Source organism: Dioscorea cayenensis, chromosome 17, assembly GCF_009730915.1.
Source record: "Dioscorea cayenensis subsp. rotundata cultivar TDr96_F1 chromosome 17, TDr96_F1_v2_PseudoChromosome.rev07_lg8_w22 25.fasta, whole genome shotgun sequence".
Taxonomy (NCBI): domain Eukaryota; kingdom Viridiplantae; phylum Streptophyta; class Magnoliopsida; order Dioscoreales; family Dioscoreaceae; genus Dioscorea; species Dioscorea cayenensis.
This window is the reverse complement of record NC_052487.1, coordinates 1414325-1434505: the sequence shown is the minus strand read 5'-3', so window position 1 is coordinate 1434505 and position 20181 is coordinate 1414325. Positions and strand designations below refer to the sequence as shown.

The 20181-nt window shown below is 33.7% G+C and overlaps 4 protein-coding genes across 4 annotated transcripts; 2 read left to right on the top strand and 2 right to left on the bottom strand.

Moving 5' to 3' along the window:
- The first annotated feature begins 340 nt into the window (after positions 1–340).
- Positions 341–1559, top strand: LOC120280933 (protein MOTHER of FT and TFL1 homolog 1). Its single transcript, XM_039287903.1, has 4 exons — positions 341–535; positions 634–695; positions 785–825; positions 1122–1559. Exons 1-4 carry the CDS (start codon positions 341–343, stop codon positions 1340–1342), a joined length of 519 nt encoding a protein of 172 aa, XP_039143837.1. The 3' UTR covers positions 1343–1559.
- A 2043-nt stretch (positions 1560–3602) lies between these two features.
- LOC120280390 (heat shock 70 kDa protein 17) lies at positions 3603–10509 on the top strand. Its single transcript, XM_039287233.1, has 14 exons — positions 3603–4567; positions 4638–4870; positions 5399–5558; positions 6263–6508; positions 6606–6742; positions 6868–7204; positions 7325–7486; positions 7753–7827; positions 7918–8018; positions 8109–8178; positions 9066–9122; positions 9231–9292; positions 9753–9825; positions 9918–10509. The coding sequence occupies exons 1-14, from the start codon at positions 3800–3802 to the stop codon at positions 10143–10145; spliced, it is 2709 nt and encodes a 902-aa protein (XP_039143167.1). The 5' UTR covers positions 3603–3799; the 3' UTR covers positions 10146–10509.
- Positions 10510–12808: 2299 nt separating this feature from the next.
- LOC120280460 (transcription factor RHD6-like) lies at positions 12809–13461 on the bottom strand (the record flags this gene model as incomplete). The annotated part of the gene is made up of 4 exons (XM_039287313.1): positions 12809–12937; positions 13044–13109; positions 13213–13278; positions 13399–13461. Coding segments are annotated over 4 exons (324 nt in total), but the record flags the coding sequence as incomplete, so codon positions are not given.
- Positions 13462–15364: 1903 nt separating this feature from the next.
- LOC120280736 lies at positions 15365–17238 on the bottom strand. Its single transcript, XM_039287680.1, has 4 exons — positions 16982–17238; positions 16780–16898; positions 15891–16016; positions 15365–15791 (listed from the first exon to the last, which is right to left on the bottom strand). Exons 1-4 carry the CDS (start codon positions 17195–17197, stop codon positions 15689–15691), a joined length of 564 nt encoding a protein of 187 aa, XP_039143614.1. The 5' UTR covers positions 17198–17238; the 3' UTR covers positions 15365–15688.
- Between the last annotated feature and the right edge of the window lie 2943 nt (positions 17239–20181).

The following is a 20181-nucleotide window of genomic DNA, read 5'->3' as shown; positions in this document are numbered from 1 at the left end:
GAAAAATGATATAAGTGATAAAACTGATAGATGCCAAGGAAAGTCCAAAAGAAGAAAAGCTGACACGTGTTAAGGCAACCATGAGCTTAACCCTCACGCCCACACAGTCAGCCACGTGTTGCCCTCTCCTCCTCCCACACTTCATTACCTCAAATAATACCAAAATACCGCCCCATTTTCATGCAATATTATTATTTAATTTACAACATTATATATGATCATATATATCATCATTATGTCCTCCTCCTCCTCTTCCTCTTATTTATACCAGTGTTATCATCACCATCACTGCCACCTTCCATCTCTTCTTCTTCTTCTTCTTCTGGTCCTTATAATAATCATGGCCTGCAGTGTAGATCCTTTAGTTGTGGGAAGAGTGATAGGAGAGGTGGTTGATATGTTCATGCCAACAGCTAGCATGTCTGTCAACTATGGTTCCAAACATGTCAGCAATGGCTGTGAACTCAAACCCTCCCTCACCACCGTCCCTCCCTCCGTCCACATCTCCGGCCGCCCCACCGACCTCTTCACTCTTGTATGTCATGCATGCATGGATGCATATATATATATATAGATGGTTTCATTAATCATATATCTTTTGTAATTTGATCTCTTGAGGATATGATCTTGTAGGTCATGACTGACCCTGATGCTCCTAGCCCTAGTGATCCTACCATGAGAGAATGGGTTCACTGGTACAGTCCCTATCTTTCTCTTTCTCTTTCCTTTTAAGTTTTCCATTAATTTTTTTTTTAACTTGGTTTATATATTTGTGTGGTTCCAGGGTGGTTGTTAATGTTCCAGGAGGAACAGATGTCTCTCAAGGTAATTAAACACAGTTACACAAAGCATTCATGCATGCATTGCATAACAACACTATATATATATATATATTAATTGGTGGAGAATTAAATTAAGAGAAGCCATGCATGATCATGCATGCATGCTCATTTGTCATGATATGGCTGCAGCCTTTGTTGGTTTACACGTGTGAAGCATACTACTTGTATAACTTATCCTTCCGACACGTGTTACTCAACACGTGTCAAGCTCTAATTACAAAGTTAATTTTGATATTAATCTAATCATGGTGTACGTGTGCATGTGATCATATGTTGCAGGTGAGGTGGTGGTACCGTACATGGGTCCACGGCCACCGGTGGGGATTCACAGGTACGTGTTTGTGCTTTTCCATCAGAAGTCACCGTTTCCGGCGGTGGCGCCGCCGGAGTCCAGGGCTAACTTTTGTACACGTGCCTTTGCTGCTCTGTATCAACTTGGCCTTCCGGTCTCTGCTGTCTACTTTAATGCCCAGAAAGAACCTGCCAACAAGAGACGCTAATAAGTTTTTCATGCATGGTTTTAGATTTATATAATAATTAGTGTTTCCTTAATAATTTTTACTTGTTGGGTTTTCATAGAGTTTGCTGTTATTGGCTTTGTAGGTTTGTGGGATTGTGATGGGGTTTCTATACTCTCTTAAATTCTCTCTCTCTCTCTCTCTCTCTCTCTCTCTGTTGTGTTTACATATATGTATGCATCTATAAAATTAAATCTAGCTTTATCATACCTGATGCTAGCTTGTTGTTCTTTGGTTGTGTTTAATTATGTGATACATTGAGTGCTCTCTCTAAGTATATTTCATATAATAATAATATTATCTATATATGTGTGTACATGCATATGCATGTACTACATGTGTTTGAATATCACCGAGTTTTATTATAGTTTCTTATCCTTCAGGTGAGTTTTTGAGCTCTTTAGTTAATTTGTTTTCTAGCTAGTGGTCTCTCCTTATATGATACAGTGCTCTCTCTCTTTTAATTTATATATATATATATATATATGCAAATAAATGAATTTATCCTGGAAGTTTTATACTAAAAAGTCTCAAAATTTAATGGCTCAATCTCTATATTTATATATAAATTTATTACACTTTTATTATTCTCTATATTTATATATAAATTCCCATTATACTTTTATCATAAAACTATCAACTGTATATATAGCTGAGTTTTAGTTTTCTTGTTATTTAGTAGGGTTTTATGTTCCTAATTAGTACTTGTTCTTCTCTTTAGTAAGATGTTTGTGCTCTTGTGGGGTTTTCTTTAAAGATATGTATGCATATATAGTATAATTAAAAAGATGGTGGAGTGCTAACGTTGAGCTTTACATAGTGGATGGTATTTGGATTCCAACTTGTTTATCAAATGATTAAATGGGTAGTTAGTTTTCATCTTCTTTGATTTCATGGAAGCTTTTTTATCAAAGAAAAGGATTCTGAATGACAAAAAAAGAAAAGAACAAAAATAAGTTAGGTATACATATACATCTCTGTTTAATATATTGGATTGTGTTTACATTTCTCTTGATCCTTAGTGTCAAAAGGGATATCAAAGTGTAAATATATTTGAGAATTATAGGAAAAAAATTAGTACAACTTCATACTTTTCAATTAATTCCACATTGTTTGGAACCACAATGAAGGATATATATATATATATATATATATATAAAAATAAAGCAAAGAAAGAACATGAACCAATCTTGCAAATACTAAGATCCTTCTTTCTTTTTTTTTAATTTTTTTTTTTTTATTGTTTGGGCAACTTTAACCAAACATGGCTTGTATTGATATGCAAACAAAGAGCATAACAAATAATAAAATGAAGTGCATACTTTTAAAGTGGGAAAAGATGACACACTGGGAAGATAAACATAGGATTTGTTTCTGATTATCTATTAGTATACGATTAGCAATAATACATGCTTTGTGGATTATTAAAATTATCTTTGATTGGTGCTATACTATAAAAAGAGTAGAAAAAAAAATTTAATATCCTTCATACCATCTTTTTAGGTAGCCCAATCAAAGGTTGCCCAATCTTATTAATTAGGAATGAAGGTGATAATAACAGATAGTAATTTATATTTGGTTGGTGCTATTAAAGCTTCAGAAGAACTTTTTTTTTTTAAAAAAAAATTATATATATATATATATATGTTAAAAAAACAAAAAGAAATATTTATTATAATTAAATCCTTTCCTAATCCAAAGGATAAACTTGAATAACATATGTTAATTGTTATGTTCTTAAATAAACAAGAGTTTTATATATGGGCTTTATCTGGGCTGGTTGGATAAGCAAAGAGTTTTATATATGGGCTTTGTCTGGGCTGGTTGGATAAACAAAGAGCTCTAGATTTGGGCTTTGTCTGCGCTGTTTGGATAAAGGGCTTTACACATGGGCTTGAGTTGGGCTCGGATGGGCTGGGCTAGAGTTTTGATCTCGAGGCATATCTACGGTGGATCTTCAGTCAAAAATTCAACCAAGCCTCAGCTTATGAAACCACCATCCGACCGTCTATTAAGAAAACTCAAACATTTTAACGGTCAGGATCATCCTCTCGACGTGGAATATGAACTAATGGGCCCTACAATCCCCGGTTTCCAAACTCCAACACATCAAACGAATCATATATCGCCACGTGAATGTTAATACACGTGGCATATTTCTATTGGGTTACAGTACATACCTGGAGTTTAAAATTTTAAAATAAATCCAAATAAATAAAACTAAACTTAAAAATAAAAAATAAATAAATAAAAAAGACTTTGAGGGATTCCTCTTCGTTTCCCTCCTTTTTCTCGAGCTTTCGATCTTCTCCTTCTTCGATGCATTCAAAACCCTAGCTCCATTGACGGAATTCTCATTCCTGGCTGCTGAAATCCCTAATTATCGCTAGTTTTTGGCGAAATTTTCGTGCTGGAAGAGCCCCAGATCTTCTTTTCAAAATGGGATTTGGAGCGAAGCTTGGATTGCTGTTCATCGCCGTCGCTGTCGGGTTTTTCTTTGCTCCGATCGCTGAATCGGCGGTGGCGAGCATAGATCTTGGATCGGAATCGCTGAAGGTCGCCGTTGTCAACTTGAAGCCTGGCCAGAGCCCGATCTCCATCGCTATCAACGAGATGTCGAAGAGGAAATCGCCGTCGATTGTTGCGTTCCACTCCGGGAACCGGCTTCTCGGAGAGGAAGCCGCTGGAATCGCCGCTCGTTACCCTGACAAGGTCTTCTCCCAAGTCCGTGACATGATTGGGAAGCCTTACGGTCATGTGAAGTCTTTCCTTGATTCTCAGTACCTTCCTTTTGATCTCGTTGAGGACGCGCGGGGATCGGTCGGGATCCGGGTAGACAGTGGAGGGCCGGTGTATTCGCCGGAGGAATTGCTGGCGATGGTGCTGAGTTACGCGATGGGGCTGGCGGAATCGCACGCTAAGGTGCCTGTGAAGGATGTAGTGATCTCTGTGCCACCTTATTTCGGGCAAGCGGAGAGGAAGGGCGTGGTGCAAGCGGCGCAGCTTGCCGGAATCAATGTGCTCGCTTTAATTAATGAGCACGCTGGCGCAGCCTTGCAGTATGGCATTGATAAGGATTTCTCGAATGAATCACGGCATGTGATCATCTATGACATGGGCGCTAGCAGTACTTATGCTGCTTTGGTTTACTTCTCGGCTTATAACACCAAGGAATTTGGAAAGACTGTTTCTGTCAATCAATTTCAGGTTTTTATAAAGTTTTTTGGTTTTTGGGCTGTCTTTGGAGTTGGTGTTGCTAAAACTTTGATTTTCTCAGGTTAAGGACGTTAGATGGAGTCCGGAGCTTGGCGGCCAAACTATGGAGTTTCGATTGGTGGAGTACTTTGCTGATGAGTTCAACAAACAATTGGGGAATGGTGTTGATGTGAGGAAGTCTCCGAAAGCCATGGCTAAATTGAAGAAGCAGGTTAAACGAACCAAAGAAATTCTTAGTGCAAACACAGTTGCTCCAATATCAGTTGAATCTTTGTATGATGATGTTGATTTCAGGTAGGAAGGAAGTAGCCACCTTTGAACCCATTGAATACAACATGCTATGTTTTGTTTGACTACGGTACCCAATACTTTTATTGATGCATTGAATTTTTGTGGCCTCTGCTCATTTTTGCAGTATAAATATTTTGTTTTATAGCTTCTGATGGTTCCCTGTAGGTTGCTGTAATTAGTTAACTTACCTTTTCAGCCATACTGACAACTCTGTAATTTGTTAGATGTTCACTGCTTTAGACATTTAAAGCTGTTTGATTTTAAATTCCCTTATCAATGTGATGTATTTCTATTTCTTAACTTTGCAAATAATTAGTGTTAGAATTATCTTGTTGGGTTTTATTATGCTCTCCTCATTTCTGTTTTACATTTCTAATTATCTTATCATTTAACCGAAACTTTTGGTATTTTTGTCTCATCTTTATATAAGTGTGTCTGACAGTCTAGTCTCTTACTGTTTTCTTCATTTTCTTTTTGACTTCTTTGTAAAGCAAGTTCTTATATGTCTTCTTTAATTATATCCTATTTCAGAAGCACTATATCTCGTGAGAAATTTGAAGAACTCTGTGCGGATTTGTGGGAGCAGTCCCTTGTTCCTGTCAAAGAAGTGCTTAAGCATTCTGGTTTGAAAATGGATGAAATTTATGCAGTGGAACTCATAGGTGGTGCCACTCGTGTGCCAAAATTGCAGGTCACTTAAAGCTTGCTTCATTTACTCAAGATTTTCCAGGACGTTATTGTTTATTGAAAGCAATGCTCTCTAGTCTCTAGCCAGCTCCCTTAATCTTGATGTGGTAGTAGTTGAACATTTTCTTTTATAGAGGATTCGCCTTTTTCTTCGTATTCGTGTGAGCACATGCTAAGTTGGCAGCAAGATGAATCCTGCTAGTTAGTCGGGTTAGCGTTTAGAGTTTAACAGTGGTTTTTCTTGGCCCCTAAATTTGGGATGCAAACATTATCCTGTGGCAGACTTGGATTCGTAAGTTGGGTCTTCAAGATCTGTGGGACTGCAAAGTAACTAATTTACATTAAGACTTTTTTTTTGGGTGTTCATATGTTAGCTTAACATGAATATGCATACTCTGAAATTTTTTTTGAGATCATATGGTTTTCTCTAGTATTTATGTTCTTTGCAATGCATGAAAAATATTTGATTGTGGAACCATTCAAAGATATCTGTCAAATGGGCTGAATGCGATTTCATGCATATATTTATTGAAGCCCAATTACTATGGGGTCGTATGATCAAAGATCTTATGCATAACTATGTGTATGCTATGCTCTTTTGATTTTTATTTTTTTATAAGTTCTTAAAGGTCATGTTTTAGTTGATAGTATACCGGATTCCACATACATGACACATGCAAAAGCTAATGATCCATGATGTTCTTGCAGGCAATGTTGCAAGAATTTCTTGGAAGGAAAGATTTAGACAAGCATCTTGATGCTGATGAAGCAATAGCACTTGGGGCATCACTGCATGCTGCAAATTTAAGTGATGGAATTAAACTGAACCGTAAATTGGGAATGGTTGATGGTTCTTCATATGGTTTTCTTCTTGAGTTTGATGGTCCAGAGTTTTCAAATGATGAGAAGATTGATCTGCAACTTGTACCAAGGATGAAGAAACTCCCCAGCAAGGTAAATCTATAAAAATTCTTTTTAAATAAGCGAGCAAGCTTTACATGGTTAATAGTTCTTATGTCGTCTTGCTGACAGAATGTACTGTCTTTCACAGATGTTCAGATCTATCAAGCACAGCAAAGATTTTGAAGTTTCACTGAGTTATGAGAATGCTAATGATTTACCTCTGGGAACTTCTTCAACTAAATTTGCTCAATTTTTCATATCTGGTCTTACTGAAGCCAGTGAGAAGTAAGATACTAAGAAATTCCATCTTGAATTGTTCTTCTGCCATGTTGGGCTGTGCCTTTGTCTGAAGTACATAACCAACATACTTTCTGAGATGTGTGGTTCTCAGTCAATATTTTAAATTGCAGGTATTCAACCCGCAATATTTCTGCCCCCATAAAAGCAAGTCTGCATTTCTCCCTAAGTAGAAGTGCTATTATTTCTCTTGATCGAGCTGAGGCAGTTATTGAGATAACTGAGTGGGTGGAAGTTCCAAAGAAGAATGTAACAGTGGATACAAATAGTACGAATACTCTTAATTCATCTTCTGAGGCGAGCCCTGAGAGTAGCTCTTTTGATAGCAATGGAAACTCGTCTGCTGAAGGTGATGCTAAGAATTCCAAATCCGCTGCAGAGGAGCAGCCAAATACAGAAGTTACTACAGAAAAAGTTCTGAAGAAGAAAACATTTAGGGTTCCCTTAAAGGTGCTGATGCAAAATTTTTAATTTTTTAATTTATTTTTTTACAGTATGATAATTTCATATTTCAAATGTGCATTATGATGCTTAGTGACTATTGCCTCTATTTACTCTGCCTTGGTGTAGGTGGTGGATAAATTCACCGGTTCTGGAAAGGTTCTTTCAAAGGATTCGTTTTCTGAAGCCAAACTTAGACTTGAGGTACTTGATAAGAAGGATGCTGAGAGGAGAAGAACTGCAGAACTCAAAAATAATCTTGAAGAATATATCTACTCTACGAGAGAAAAGGTATCCAAGTAGTTTTGTGCAATAAGCAGTACCTTACATTTGTACATTTGTACATGTGCTGCTTGTGCCTTTTGCCTTTCCAGTTACACTACTTTAAGTGGTTTCACATTTGTCCCTATTGAAGTACTAGACTGAAATGCCTACTTTAAATCATGGTGGCACTCTCAGAGAGAAGTTGTTTATGCACAATTGCTTGTTCTTCAAAATTGTAACAAGTGTAAATATTATGATCTTCTCCTGGATCTTACCAATTCTGTCTTGAACAGCTAGAAGACTCCTCAGAGCTTGCTACAGTTTCAACTGAACAAGAGATGCAATCTTTTGGTGAGAAACTCAGTGAGGTGGGTTTCATTGACAAGTTGTTATCCTGGTCTGATCATTTTGCTTGTAGTAGGTTGAATTGTTTATACTCATTATTGTTGTTTCCCCAGGCACAAGACTGGCTGTATACCGATGGTGAGGATGCCAGTGCTAGTGAATTTAAGGAACGGCTGGACTCACTAAAAGCCATTGGTGACCCAATATTTTTCAGGTTAAATAGATGACTTCAGATTTGAGCAATTCCCTCCCCAGTTAATTGAATAAAAATCTAAATACTTTGGTGTTTACTTCATTTGTGCAGACTGAGTGAGTTAAAAGAGAGGCCAGTTGCTTGTGAATATGCTCGAATATACCTTGATGAGCTGCAGAAGGTGTGTATTCTAAAGTAGTACTTTAAAGTCAATGCCTAGTGCATGCAATTTTGCGAAACCCTCCTGCTTTGTTAAGGTTTGAATCAGTGACGATCATATTATCTTGGAGTAGTTACCAAAATGCATTTAGTGGGAATATAAGCTGATCTTCCTAGACCTTTTTAGGAATGGTTAGATCTGTTAGGAGTGACCTGTAACTTAGATGTAGTATGAAGAATTGCATTCTTACACTATGCTCCTTTGTTTTGTTTTTTTTTTTTTGGACAAAAGGAGCCATATTAAAAGCTAGAGTAACAATACAAATACAGGTTTAAGGCTTAGAAATTACAACCTCATTCTTCAGCAACTTCAAACAGACACCTAGGAAGATTCAGTCCCTTATGATACAAAGAAAGAGCAGGAATATGATGAGCAAAAACAGCCAAAGCATTAGCTAACATGTTGTTATGGTCCTTTGAAATAACTTCAAGCTTCACATGCTGACAATAGTTCAAGGCTTGTCGAAGGCTCGAAATGGCATCAGAAAGTCTTAAAGAAGAAACACAATCATCTTTATACAATATTAAACCCACTAAACCAGCACAATCTGTCTTACGCTATGCTTTTGCGCTGATTCAATTTGAAACAATATTTGATCATGCTTGAAGTAGATCCTCCAGTCATGAACACTCTTCTTAGGTAAAAGAGTTGTATGAATATATGCCTCTGGAAAATGAATATTTGATCTGATGTATGTATAGATTTCATCTGTTTTATGAAGTGTTTCTTACTCATTTGTTGATTTTATCACTGGGTGAGGCTTGGATTTTTTTTTTTTTTTTAATATATTTATAAGATTGCTCATGTATAATTCTGCTATTGACTTTCTATTTGTGAAATTATTCCAGATTGTTAGTAATTGGGAGAAAAATAAATCTTGGCTTCCAAAAGATAGAATAGATGAGGTAAGCAATTAGGTTACCAAGTAGCATCAAATCTAGATGCAACATTTTTGTTGCCTATCATGGTTTGTGGCAATCATGATGAAAATTTGAGCTAATCATCGGTTTCAGGTTCTAATGGAAGCTGAAAAAGTCAAAACCTGGTTGGATGAAAAGGAGACCTTACAAAAAGGGTATGCTGCATCCTTAGTCTCTTTAAATGATCAATTTCATTGATCTCATACCACTGATAAAATTACTTACCCAAAACGATTTTACTTTATCTTGATTTATTTGAGTAAGTTTAAATTTCGTTTATCTCTTTCCCATTCCATTCTCCATTTCAGCTTTTTTCCTTTTCATTAATCGTCTTTTTAAACTTCATGTCTTTAAATATTTTCCTTCTATAATTGATTTTTATTTTTTAATATTTTTAATAGTGATTCTACAATTTTAAAAAAACCCTATTTATTTTAAGTTTTAATTGGGATATGATATAAATTTATTGTCTTAAATCTATTTCTTTAGAAACAACTTATTCTATGGCAACATTTTCCCTTTTTCTTAAAACAATATGATATCTACATGCATGTATATCCAAAAACATGTATATATAAATTGGTTCTTTCTCTGCTTTGCTTGATTTCTACACAGCACTCCAAGCACAGATGCACCAGCCTTCACATCATCAGAAGTATATGTCAAAGTATCAAAGCTTCAAGATAAGGTAAGTGGAGTAATTCAGCTATCAGTCAGTTAGAACTTCTGTATTTTTCGTGTTTTCCTGAGTTCTAACAATGATAACATTCACAAATGCAGGTTGCAAGTGTTAACAGGATTCCAAAACCAAAGCCGAAAATTGAGAAACCTCCCAAGGAAGAATCACAGAACAAAGAAAACACAACCGATTCCTCAAACTCCACATCTGAAAAGGAATCCGCGTCTGAAGAACAGTCCACTTCTCAATCAGATCAGTCTACCAAGGAAGCAGAAGCCAAACCAAACAATACAGGAGACGAAATCGCTGACTCTCACGATGAGCTGTGATTTGTTTTATCGTCGGCTACTACTACTGAGTATCTAGTATCATATCTAGATGGATTCCGACCACACTTCAGAAGTGTCGTTGCTTATATTGCCAATCTCTTATCGATTTTTGATAGGTAATTGCATATGGCTTCCCCCCAAGAAGTTTTGGTAGCAAGAGAAGTTGTAGACTGGACCTGAGAAGGCCTGACTGAGTTCATCCTTTTGGCTCTTTATTTACCATTTTCAATGTCAAAGTCATCAAATCATCCTTTTATAGTTACACCAGACTCTACTTATCTTATTTAACCAGTTATGGTTATTCTGTACTTCTAACACTGATTTAAGTATACAAAGCTCAAATTACCAGATCTTTTCCTCACCATTCTTGTGCCTTTCAATCCAATCTTTGTGTGCAGTATCTATAATAAACTAGTGTTTTTCTTTTAAAAAAAAAAAAAATCTCTGTGCTGCATTTGATGTGTGATATGGCTTCTGATTTACAAGACAAACTCTAATCCCCAACTCTGACATCACTTTCCAAAAAGTTTGAGGAAGTACACAAGCTTATTAAGTACATTGTAACAACCTCACATGAACCCTAATGCTAATGTGACAAGAATAATAGAAACAACTACCATTAATTCTCTTACCCCTAAAAAAAACTACAACTAAGATTACCAAGCAAGAAACCAATCATTGTCCTTAAAGAAATACACCAGTGGAGGGAGACATCAAAGAGTCAAATGAGGATTTTATAATAACTGGGCAGTAGTAATGAGGTGCAATTTAAAGCTTTGATCCTCATGTCTAGATGAAGATCAAGAAGCCATGTTTCTTTATTATATATATATATATATATAGCCAATGTCATGCATATACGCTTAGGGAGTCATAGAGCTCCATTAATGGCATACTTTGAGTTTGGTGTGGTCCTTATGGTCTTTGGGAATGTGCTTCCATGTGGTTGTGCCCATGTGAAATAAATACAACGTGCATGGTTAGGTTGGTGGTTCAAATGAACTAAGCCAATCACTTTGTGAAGCTTCCCTTGTCTTTCCTTGTTCAGTGTAAGTCAGCCATGCATATGAGCTCTTGCATGAACATCTACAGTGTGTTTAATTCTGTCTTTGATTGTTAGAAATAGTTTTTTTATTTTTTTATTTTCAACAGCTGATTCAAAGAATAAGAAATAATAGTTTAAACTAAAATATTAGAATTCATGTTTTAGATATTAGTTCTTTTAATGTAATTTTATTTTTCGTTTATCAACTTGTGGTAATAACATTAATTGTCATTTCCCGGAGTGAATTTGGAATTATTTTGGTCATATTTTTTGCCTAACCAACTACGGTCTCTACTTGACCATTGAATCTTTTGAAGGTACAATCTCGCTCAAAGTGTAGTTCAAAAAGATGCGGAGTTTGTTAGCAAGAACTTTAATTTAGAACATCTTGATAGAAAGAAATAACTGCATATTTAATTCCAAGTCACTTTTAATCGGCATTATCATAACCAAAATTAATCATGTTTTTCTTCTATATATGTGTTGCAGCGGGTAGAAGTGTAACCTCCTTTTTGTGGTCTCTGTCTAGTAGACCCTCTTTGTGTTTTTGTTCATTGTGTTGTAATCTCTATTGTATTACAACTCTAGTCTATCCACTCATAGTGAATTTATCTTGTGTTATCCCTTATTTATATGTGTATCTTCCTTATTATATAATTTGCTTATTTGTAACTACTTTCTTATCTCTTAATAAAGTTGCAGTATATATATATATATATATATAAAATTAATAGTAATCACAAACATGTCTAATTTCAATCAAAGATTTTATATTTATTTTATATTTATTTATCTTTTTACATTTTTGGCCAAGTTATCTATCATAACCAATGTGTGCCATGAGAGGGAGTTGATCCTATGATTCTCACATGAGAATGAGAGATTTACCATCTTTTTAATATGGACATAGTTAATCAAGTATCTTTGGAAAAATATACAAACCATCACTATTTATTTTTATGTGTCTTATTGGTTTTGTTGTTACTTTATATTTTAAAACAATTTCCCATCAATCTTAACATTTTATTTTATTTTGATAAAAATGGTTTATTCAGTTTAGTGAAAATAATATAAATAATGAACTTATTTTGAATATAGATTAACTTGAACTATCTTGTTCCCATACAGTCATGCATGACCCCAAATATCTCAGACTAGCAAAGAGATGTCATCCCATCAAATAACATGGATGAGAGACACATTTACAACTATTTTACATGCACTTGTGCTTTTATATTACTAAGAACCTTTTGACTATTGACTTTTGTATTTTTTTTTTTAATTTTATGTTAAATTTCCTTTCATTAATGAATGTCATTTATTCTTCTTTTATTTTTCATTCAAACAAAAAATCTTGCTTGATAATATTTCTCAAGAACATTACATTTATAAGGCCAATTAAGACCCTAAAACTCAATAATATAAAATAAAATAAAAATAAAATAAAGGCCACAAAAGTGATCTTATCTGTTCGGTTAAATTAATTAGCTTAAAATCAAGATTACAAAAGTCAAAGGACAACAAGTACAACAAACTTTCATTTCACTTCTCCTCTGCTTTATTTCTTTCTTAATTTCCTATCCTTCTTCTTCATCCATGGAGTTCTTCTACTTCTTAATTAATTAGACTTATAAGAGTCCTTTTCCTTTTGAGAAGAAGATAATATTGCATCAATGGCTTCCTTCACTTGTCCAATCTCTGGTGCCTTTCCTCCTTCAGTTGGCCAAAACTCATCAGTTGCCAAAACCTACATGAAAATTTTCATCATAATAATTATTTAAGAATTAACTAACATCCTCATTAATTCACACAATGTTTAATTTGGTCTAATTAATTTGTTATCATATACATACCTTCACTTGCAGTTGAAGAAACTTTACATAGCTAATGGCTTTGTCTAACATGGTCACCAAATCAACCTACATTTATGAAACCAAATTAAAAAAAAAAAAAAGAATTAATGAATAGTTAGTTAATTATCCATGCATGGTGAATCAATAATAATTATACAGTTTTGTTTACCTTGTTTCCATTTGGCACCAAATCTTGTAAAATTTTGAGTCTCTCACTGATCCTCTCCCTTCGATTCTGTAAAACAATTCAAGTGATATGAACTATATTTGACTGAAATATATATATATATATATATATATGATTCATAGTATATTTTACATAAATATATATACTTATTAAAAAACACACACACACCTTTGCTGCTATACTTTGAGGATCCTTTGATGAAGTAGTAGTAATACTAGTAGTAGTTGAAGAAGAAGAAGGCTTAGACTTTGTCTTCCTTGAATTAGCACATTGTTTCTTAGTAACTTGCAGTTCACCATCCTGCACCATCAATTAATTACCACAAAATACTACACATAAGATCACAAAGATATATATATATATATATATATATAGTTTGTCATTTTTCATGCTTAAATATATACATTACCATGAGAAGTCTCTTCTGTGAAACTCTATCTTGATTTCCATGATTCTCTTTCTCAACATCAAGAACATCAACACTTGAAGGGTATAAAAACCCAAACCTCTCTTCACTCTTGTTCTCCTTCATCCCACCATGCATCAATCCTGCAACTTTAGTACTGTCACCATCCATGGCTTCAATCCAACTATCACATTCTTCTTCTTGATCATGCTTTGCATTAATCCTATGCCCAAAACTCAGCACTGAATTGCCTGAATAAGCCCAATGATCATGCAATGAAGAACTCACTGATCCATACATGAAACCTGCAGTGCTAGATGAAGTAGTACTAGGATCAACAAGATTAGGAAGACAATATCCCATAGGTTGATAATACCCCAATGCTTCTGAAGTACTCCCTCCTTCTTCAACCATCAACTGACTACTTTTAAAACCAAGAAGCTCAAGAGAAGAAGGATCAAACACTTGGATTGATGGTGTGTGTGTTTGCACCGGTGAGTCCCGTACTTTCGCTCTCTCCTTCGCATAGGCCATCGAAGATCTAGCTATCTTTCCATACAACTACAGAATAAACACACACATATATGTATATCTATACATATATATATAAAACTTGCAAACAATAAGTCCAAGAAGATGGCTGAAGGTTTGGTTTACTTGTTGGGCTATATATATATGTATATATGTATATATATGTATATATGGAGATGATCGAAGGAGCTGGCATGAATGAATGAAGAGAACTAAGAGAGAGAGAGAGAGAGAGAGAGAGCAATGCAGCACAAGGCTCGGCGCTTCTCTCGCTTCCCCACGTCTGAGATTCCCACCATTGGACTCCCGCTCTCTCTCTTTCTCTCTGGTTCTATGTAACTACGTAAATGTATAACCACGTGGGAGTTTGATGCTCATTTGAAATCTCATGAGCATCTCTGCTTATCTTAATAGCAGGAAAAAATAAAAAACAAGTTCTTGAGAAGATACTGTTCAAGCATTTGATCTGGTTCTCATTGGTTTAATAACAATATGAAATGTTGCAGAGAATGATGAAAGATGAATAGGTCCAAAAGAGAGAGGATTTAAGTATTATGTGGGAGAGAACTCAACTAGAGATCCACCAACCTTGGACTCTCTCTATATTTGTTTCACTTAAGAGCAGGTACACTAATTGCCAGGCTAAACTCATAACAACTTGGAGAGTTTCCAACAAGGATGATGATCAGCAGACAATCTCATATGCTTTACAGCTTTGTTATTGACTAATTTATTGTTTGTTTTAGCTTAACTTGAGATTAATAATTTAATCAATATTCTTCAATTGATTTGTTGAATTAAAATAAGTGGAATTGTTCTTGGTTCATCACAGTATTGGTGTGCAAATATTGCAGAGAATGACAGCTGGTTTTGCATGATTAATTCCTGTTCTGGATCATTTCTTTCATACAAACACAGCAGAGAAAGAAGGCAGATTAAGTATTAAGTGTTGATAATAGTTTTGATTCTAATTAAACCATGTCAATCACTGAAGAGTTTATACTTAATCAAATGGTGGAAATTTCTGACATAATAAACAGCTCGGCTTTAATCACCGTTTGAATTAGTTACTGCTCATTGTTTTCTTACTGAAAATTATCACACAATTGGAAGTACAATTATTTAGTCAATTGACTTCTCCATGTAATACACAGAGTCACAAGTATGCATTTTGATTTGATGCCACAGTACCAAGTGTTTTACCTAATGGTACACATAATTTGTTCTCAATCTCATTCAATTAACTGGTTTATATACCACTGTACATACAGATAACAATTAGATACAACTGCTTACAAATATAGTTGAAATGAGACATATCAAGATGACTTTTCAAATTTCCAAGCCCAGGACTTCATTTTCATTTTCATTTTCTTATGAATTACCTTCTCTTTAAGTAAGTGATCCTCCTTTGTATTCTCCTTTTTTTTGTTTACATTTTCCATTAGTATAATTATCAGGTGTTGCCTATGAAACATGATGATAGCTCTCATTAAAGTAGTCCTAAGAAGCAGCACCTCATCAATAAGTTTCATCATCCTTTTTTCTTCTCTTTGTTCTCCTCCATATCATTCCAAGAGAAAGAGGTAAGAAGCGAATTGAGCAATTTCTAGATTTCCTTTTGCTGCACATACGAAGTTATATCGATAGAAGAAAATCAGAAGAATTACAAAACAAAATATACAAGCATAGTCATATATTCAAATGGCAAAGGATAACTCACTGAAGCCTTCTAATTTCAATTTGAGAAAACTCTGTGTTTATCAAAACATCATGAGCCTTTGGATGTTGCTTGATGGCAAGAACTCGACATTTTAAATTGTTTTCACTGAGAATCAACTCATTCACTCTGTAATTCAGGTAGTTTTTTGCTTGATTAGACATTTTTACATGTGTACTAATGCCAACAAATAAGACTTCGAAACAGAGTAGTTCAGACAGAAAGATTGAGTGAAAACCAATTGTAAATGAATACATTCAATTAGCAGTAAATTCAAACACGTTTTAGATTGAAAGATTATCATGTGGGCGGAAATTTAAAAGCCAAAAAAAAAATTACAAGGAATGAAGAGAAAATAATTGTTGGTGAATTCTAAAATTAACAGTAATTTCAAACAGATAAGGTTGAGAAAACACCGATGCTAATCATTAAACATTCATCACCTTTTAATGTTAATTTATTAAAAAGAAGTCTATTTTCAAGTGTTGTTCTCTCTTCATCAAATAAATGAAAGGAGAGGGACAACAGCATTCAATGCTATTGAGACAACATGAAGGCCATCCATTTCACTGTTGCTACAAAAAAAATAGCTACAGGAGCAGCTCAGTAAATGTTTGGCTAGAATCAGAAAAAAACTCATATAACACATTGCCTTCACTGTTGCTATTAAAACAAGAATTCAATCACTAGTGCCAAACAATTCAATCCAAACTTCATCAAAGCTAATAACTGATTAGAACTAGATAAATCAAACTAGATAATACCAAAAAAATTGAACACATAGAACTCTAATGAATTATTGATTAAAACCAGCAAACTAAGCTTCCCAGCAATTAGCAATAAAGAAATCAATCAGTAACACAGAGAGAGACAATAAAAAAGAAAACTTTACCTGTAGAGGAAGCTATGTTCATGGAGTCCTACAACAAGAGTAGAAGCCCCAATTTGATTCACCAGAGACAACACAGAAGCCCCCTGCTCACCTTCAGTCACAATGATCTCCACTTTTGCCTGCAATCCAATCCACAAGTGACAAAGATACCAACTTTAACATCAATCCCCACCTTTGAGATTAAAATCAATGGAGTTCTCACCTCAGCGATCCCATTGCACAAGTCCTTGAAGGAGAGGGCAAGGTGAAAGCCTCTCAGCCTTAGATTCCTCTGCTTCTTCCTGGAGCGCGCCGCCGGGCAAACATAGAGCAAGGTTATGGAGTCACCGCCACGGACGTAGTTGCGCACCGCCCACTGGAGCGCCGTGCGCGCCGCCGCGGCCTCCTCCACGACCACCACCACCTTCTGGTTTTCCATCAATGGCGCTTTCCTTCCTTTTTTTAGCTTCTCTTTTTTCCCTCTTCATTCATAACATATGATATGATACCTATTAATTTATTGCTATCTTTTCTCTTTATTATCCCTAATAAGTCTCTTTTAGTTCCACTTAATTATAAAAAAATAAAATTTGTTGTAAACTTGGTTATTTATTTTAATATTCATTTTAATTAGTTTAAAATTTTCAATTTGGACTATGTATTCATTTTTATCTTAAAATTTTAAATTATATATATATTAATTAGAAAATATCATCTGACAATAGATGTCTCAGTGAGTGGAGGCGAGAAGAGAGCTATTGGATTAGCATCTAATAACTCGAAGGATGTTCGTAGATAAATTATCTAAAAAAATCTTTTGAAAACGGAGTCTCTCCCCCTGTATTTATAGTTTCAATCTTTTAATGAATAAATTTGGATAATATAATAATTAAAATAAATATATTTTTTTTACGCTTTAAATAAACAATGACACAAAATGTTAATAAAAAATAAATAATATTTATTGGTTTAAGTCTCCGTCTCATGTCATAGGTAATATATACAATACTAATATTCGCAATATGTAAGTGTCAATGTGTCATAAATATTATTTAAATAAATAATGTATGAGGTTAGGGAGGAGGTCATCAATCTCATGACTAAACTAATAACATGGGTTATTAATTGAAGTCTGGTATGTGTTCCCTTGTTATAAGGACCTAACAGATAAACCCACACATGGCACACCTTTATCTCTTAAAAAAAAAAATAATTCTTTAATTGTTATTTTTATAAATAGGACTTTAAATTTCACCTGGGTGTTGGCAAAGGAGTCCCTTTTTTGGGTGCGCTTCGTGCTAAATTTTCTTTTTGTGTGAGTGCATTGAGCTGCTTACCTATGTTGGCAGTTGGGCTTTTCCCACAACTGGCCCACTGAATTACCAATGAAGCCCGTGTTTCTGTAAGAAAATGACCATTGTATCCTCTGTTGTACATCATACAATCAATGCCGTTGTTGTTTCCAAGACATCTCATTTGATTTTAGCCGTTCAAAAGCTCACGACCGGCCGGCAGCCCCACGATTATGCAAGGCTAAAAAATCTCTTTTCCACCGTCCAAAGTGGACCATGATGTCATCTGTACACGAATCTCAAAGCCGATTACACAAATATTTTTTTTTAACTTGTGGACAGTAATTATTAAGTCCCCATATATTTTTCAATTTTTATTAAGAAAACACTTACCAAATCCATTATGTGTTCCTTAAATAAGCCTTGTATTTTTCAACTTTTATTTAAAAAAAAAACTTCTTTTTACCAAATCCATAACAATTCTTCTTTGCTTTTTTTTTCCTCTAGACTTACTTGTTGATCATGATGTATTTTTTTGCTACAAGGATTTTTAAAAAAATTATTCTTTAAAAGCAATTTTAATGAGAATTCAATGAGAGTTTATTGAGGGGATAAGCAAGAGGATTTCAATGGGCGAGTCCCATCTACTTTTTTTATTTTTTGATTTAAAAAGTGATGAGACTCACTTCTTTAAATGATTTGTTTTAAAATTTATTTTATTTTTAATTTTTATTTATGACAAATTAATTATTTTTTTAAAAATAATATAATAATTTAGTATTATTCATATATTTTAATTATTTTAAATATTATTTTTAAAAATATATTATTTAATTATTTTATTAACAATATTTAAAATTTTATTAAATAATTATAGTATGAGAGATAGTTTAATAGTTAAAAATTTAATGAATTAATGAAGTGGTATGGACATCAAATTATAGTCTAACCATTAATGTTGTCTTAATTATAGGATTGATTATATTAAAAATATAACGTGGGAGAAATTATGGTAGTTCAATATAAATTAAATGATATAACACTGTTCACTCAGAAATGGCACAATTAATTTATGTCACCCTTATTTTTATGTAGAGAATCCAATAAGTTGGGAAGTTTTTGGTATCTTTTATTTTATTTTATATTTTTTGAAAAAGTGGATAAACCACAATAGATTAAGATAAAGCGACAAGATACGGTATCTTTTATTACATATAGATTTATTTTTATTCTCACTCTTAATTAACATGAAATTTGTATCATTGTATGGTTAGCTTGTGCATTTTCAAAACATCCATTCATATACCAAACTCAGTGTACGTAAAGTTGGATTCAACTATTTGTAAGATATTGTTTTAAATTGAAGATAAATCCATTGCATGTGTGTATATGTGTCTAGTTATACATGTACTACTACAAACTAGATTTATTTCAATCATGGACGGGGCATGGTGACCAAGGGAGGAACATGAGGGACGAGACTCTTGATATGTGCCTTATTATTATTATTATTATTATTATTATTATTATTATTATTGAATAAAATTAAAATTAAAATTAAAATTTTATGGGTGCTAAATATAATGTTGTAATTGACACATATATGGGTGATTTTCAAATTTCAAGGTCTATCACATGAGAAAAAACTACTAAGGGATGATGGGAAAAATTCATATATGTCCGTCCCTTTGTAATTGGTATATGATTTTAAAATTTTTTTTTTTAAATATCAATTCTCGTGACTATTGTACATGTTCACTTCTCTTATGAACTTGGGAAAATAATAGAATTATACTTATTTATTTATGTAATAAATGTCTATAAGATTTTTGAAATCTAATGTATACAACAATTTCAATTGTATGAATTATTTAATTATATTATTTTTTATAATCTGCCAAGTATTTTAAAGAATAAATTTAAATATTTTTTTATTATATTTAAGTTTTGATTTATATTACTTATGATATTAATAATTGAAAAAATATTAATTGTACTTATTTATTTATACAAAATTTTTAAAGGGGCTGGGAAGAATGTTTTTTTTTTTAATTAAAAAAATAACATGCTTTAATGTTAATTACTGCAGAAAAACTCTATTTTTTTAATAAAAATTAATAAAAAGAACTGG

Coding starts and splice junctions, on each gene's coding strand:
- LOC120280736 (XM_039287680.1), bottom strand. CDS start 17,197: ATGGAAAACCAGAAGGTGGTGGTGGTCGTGGAGGAGGCCGCGGCGGCG. Junction 16,899..16,981: donor TGTGCAATGGGATCGCTGAG/GTGAGAACTCCA, acceptor ATTGGATTGCAG/GCAAAAGTGGAGATCATTGT. Junction 15,792..15,890: donor ATTGAAATTAGAAGGCTTCA/GTGAGTTATCCT, acceptor TCGTATGTGCAG/CAAAAGGAAATCTAGAAATT.
- LOC120280933 (XM_039287903.1), top strand. CDS start 341: ATGGCCTGCAGTGTAGATCCTTTAGTTGTGGGAAGAGTGATAGGAGAG. Junction 696..784: donor ATGAGAGAATGGGTTCACTG/GTACAGTCCCTA, acceptor GTGTGGTTCCAG/GGTGGTTGTTAATGTTCCAG. Junction 826..1,121: donor AGGAACAGATGTCTCTCAAG/GTAATTAAACAC, acceptor CATATGTTGCAG/GTGAGGTGGTGGTACCGTAC.
- LOC120280390 (XM_039287233.1), top strand. CDS start 3,800: ATGGGATTTGGAGCGAAGCTTGGATTGCTGTTCATCGCCGTCGCTGTC. Junction 4,871..5,398: donor TATGATGATGTTGATTTCAG/GTAGGAAGGAAG, acceptor ATCCTATTTCAG/AAGCACTATATCTCGTGAGA. Junction 7,828..7,917: donor TTGGTGAGAAACTCAGTGAG/GTGGGTTTCATT, acceptor TTGTTTCCCCAG/GCACAAGACTGGCTGTATAC.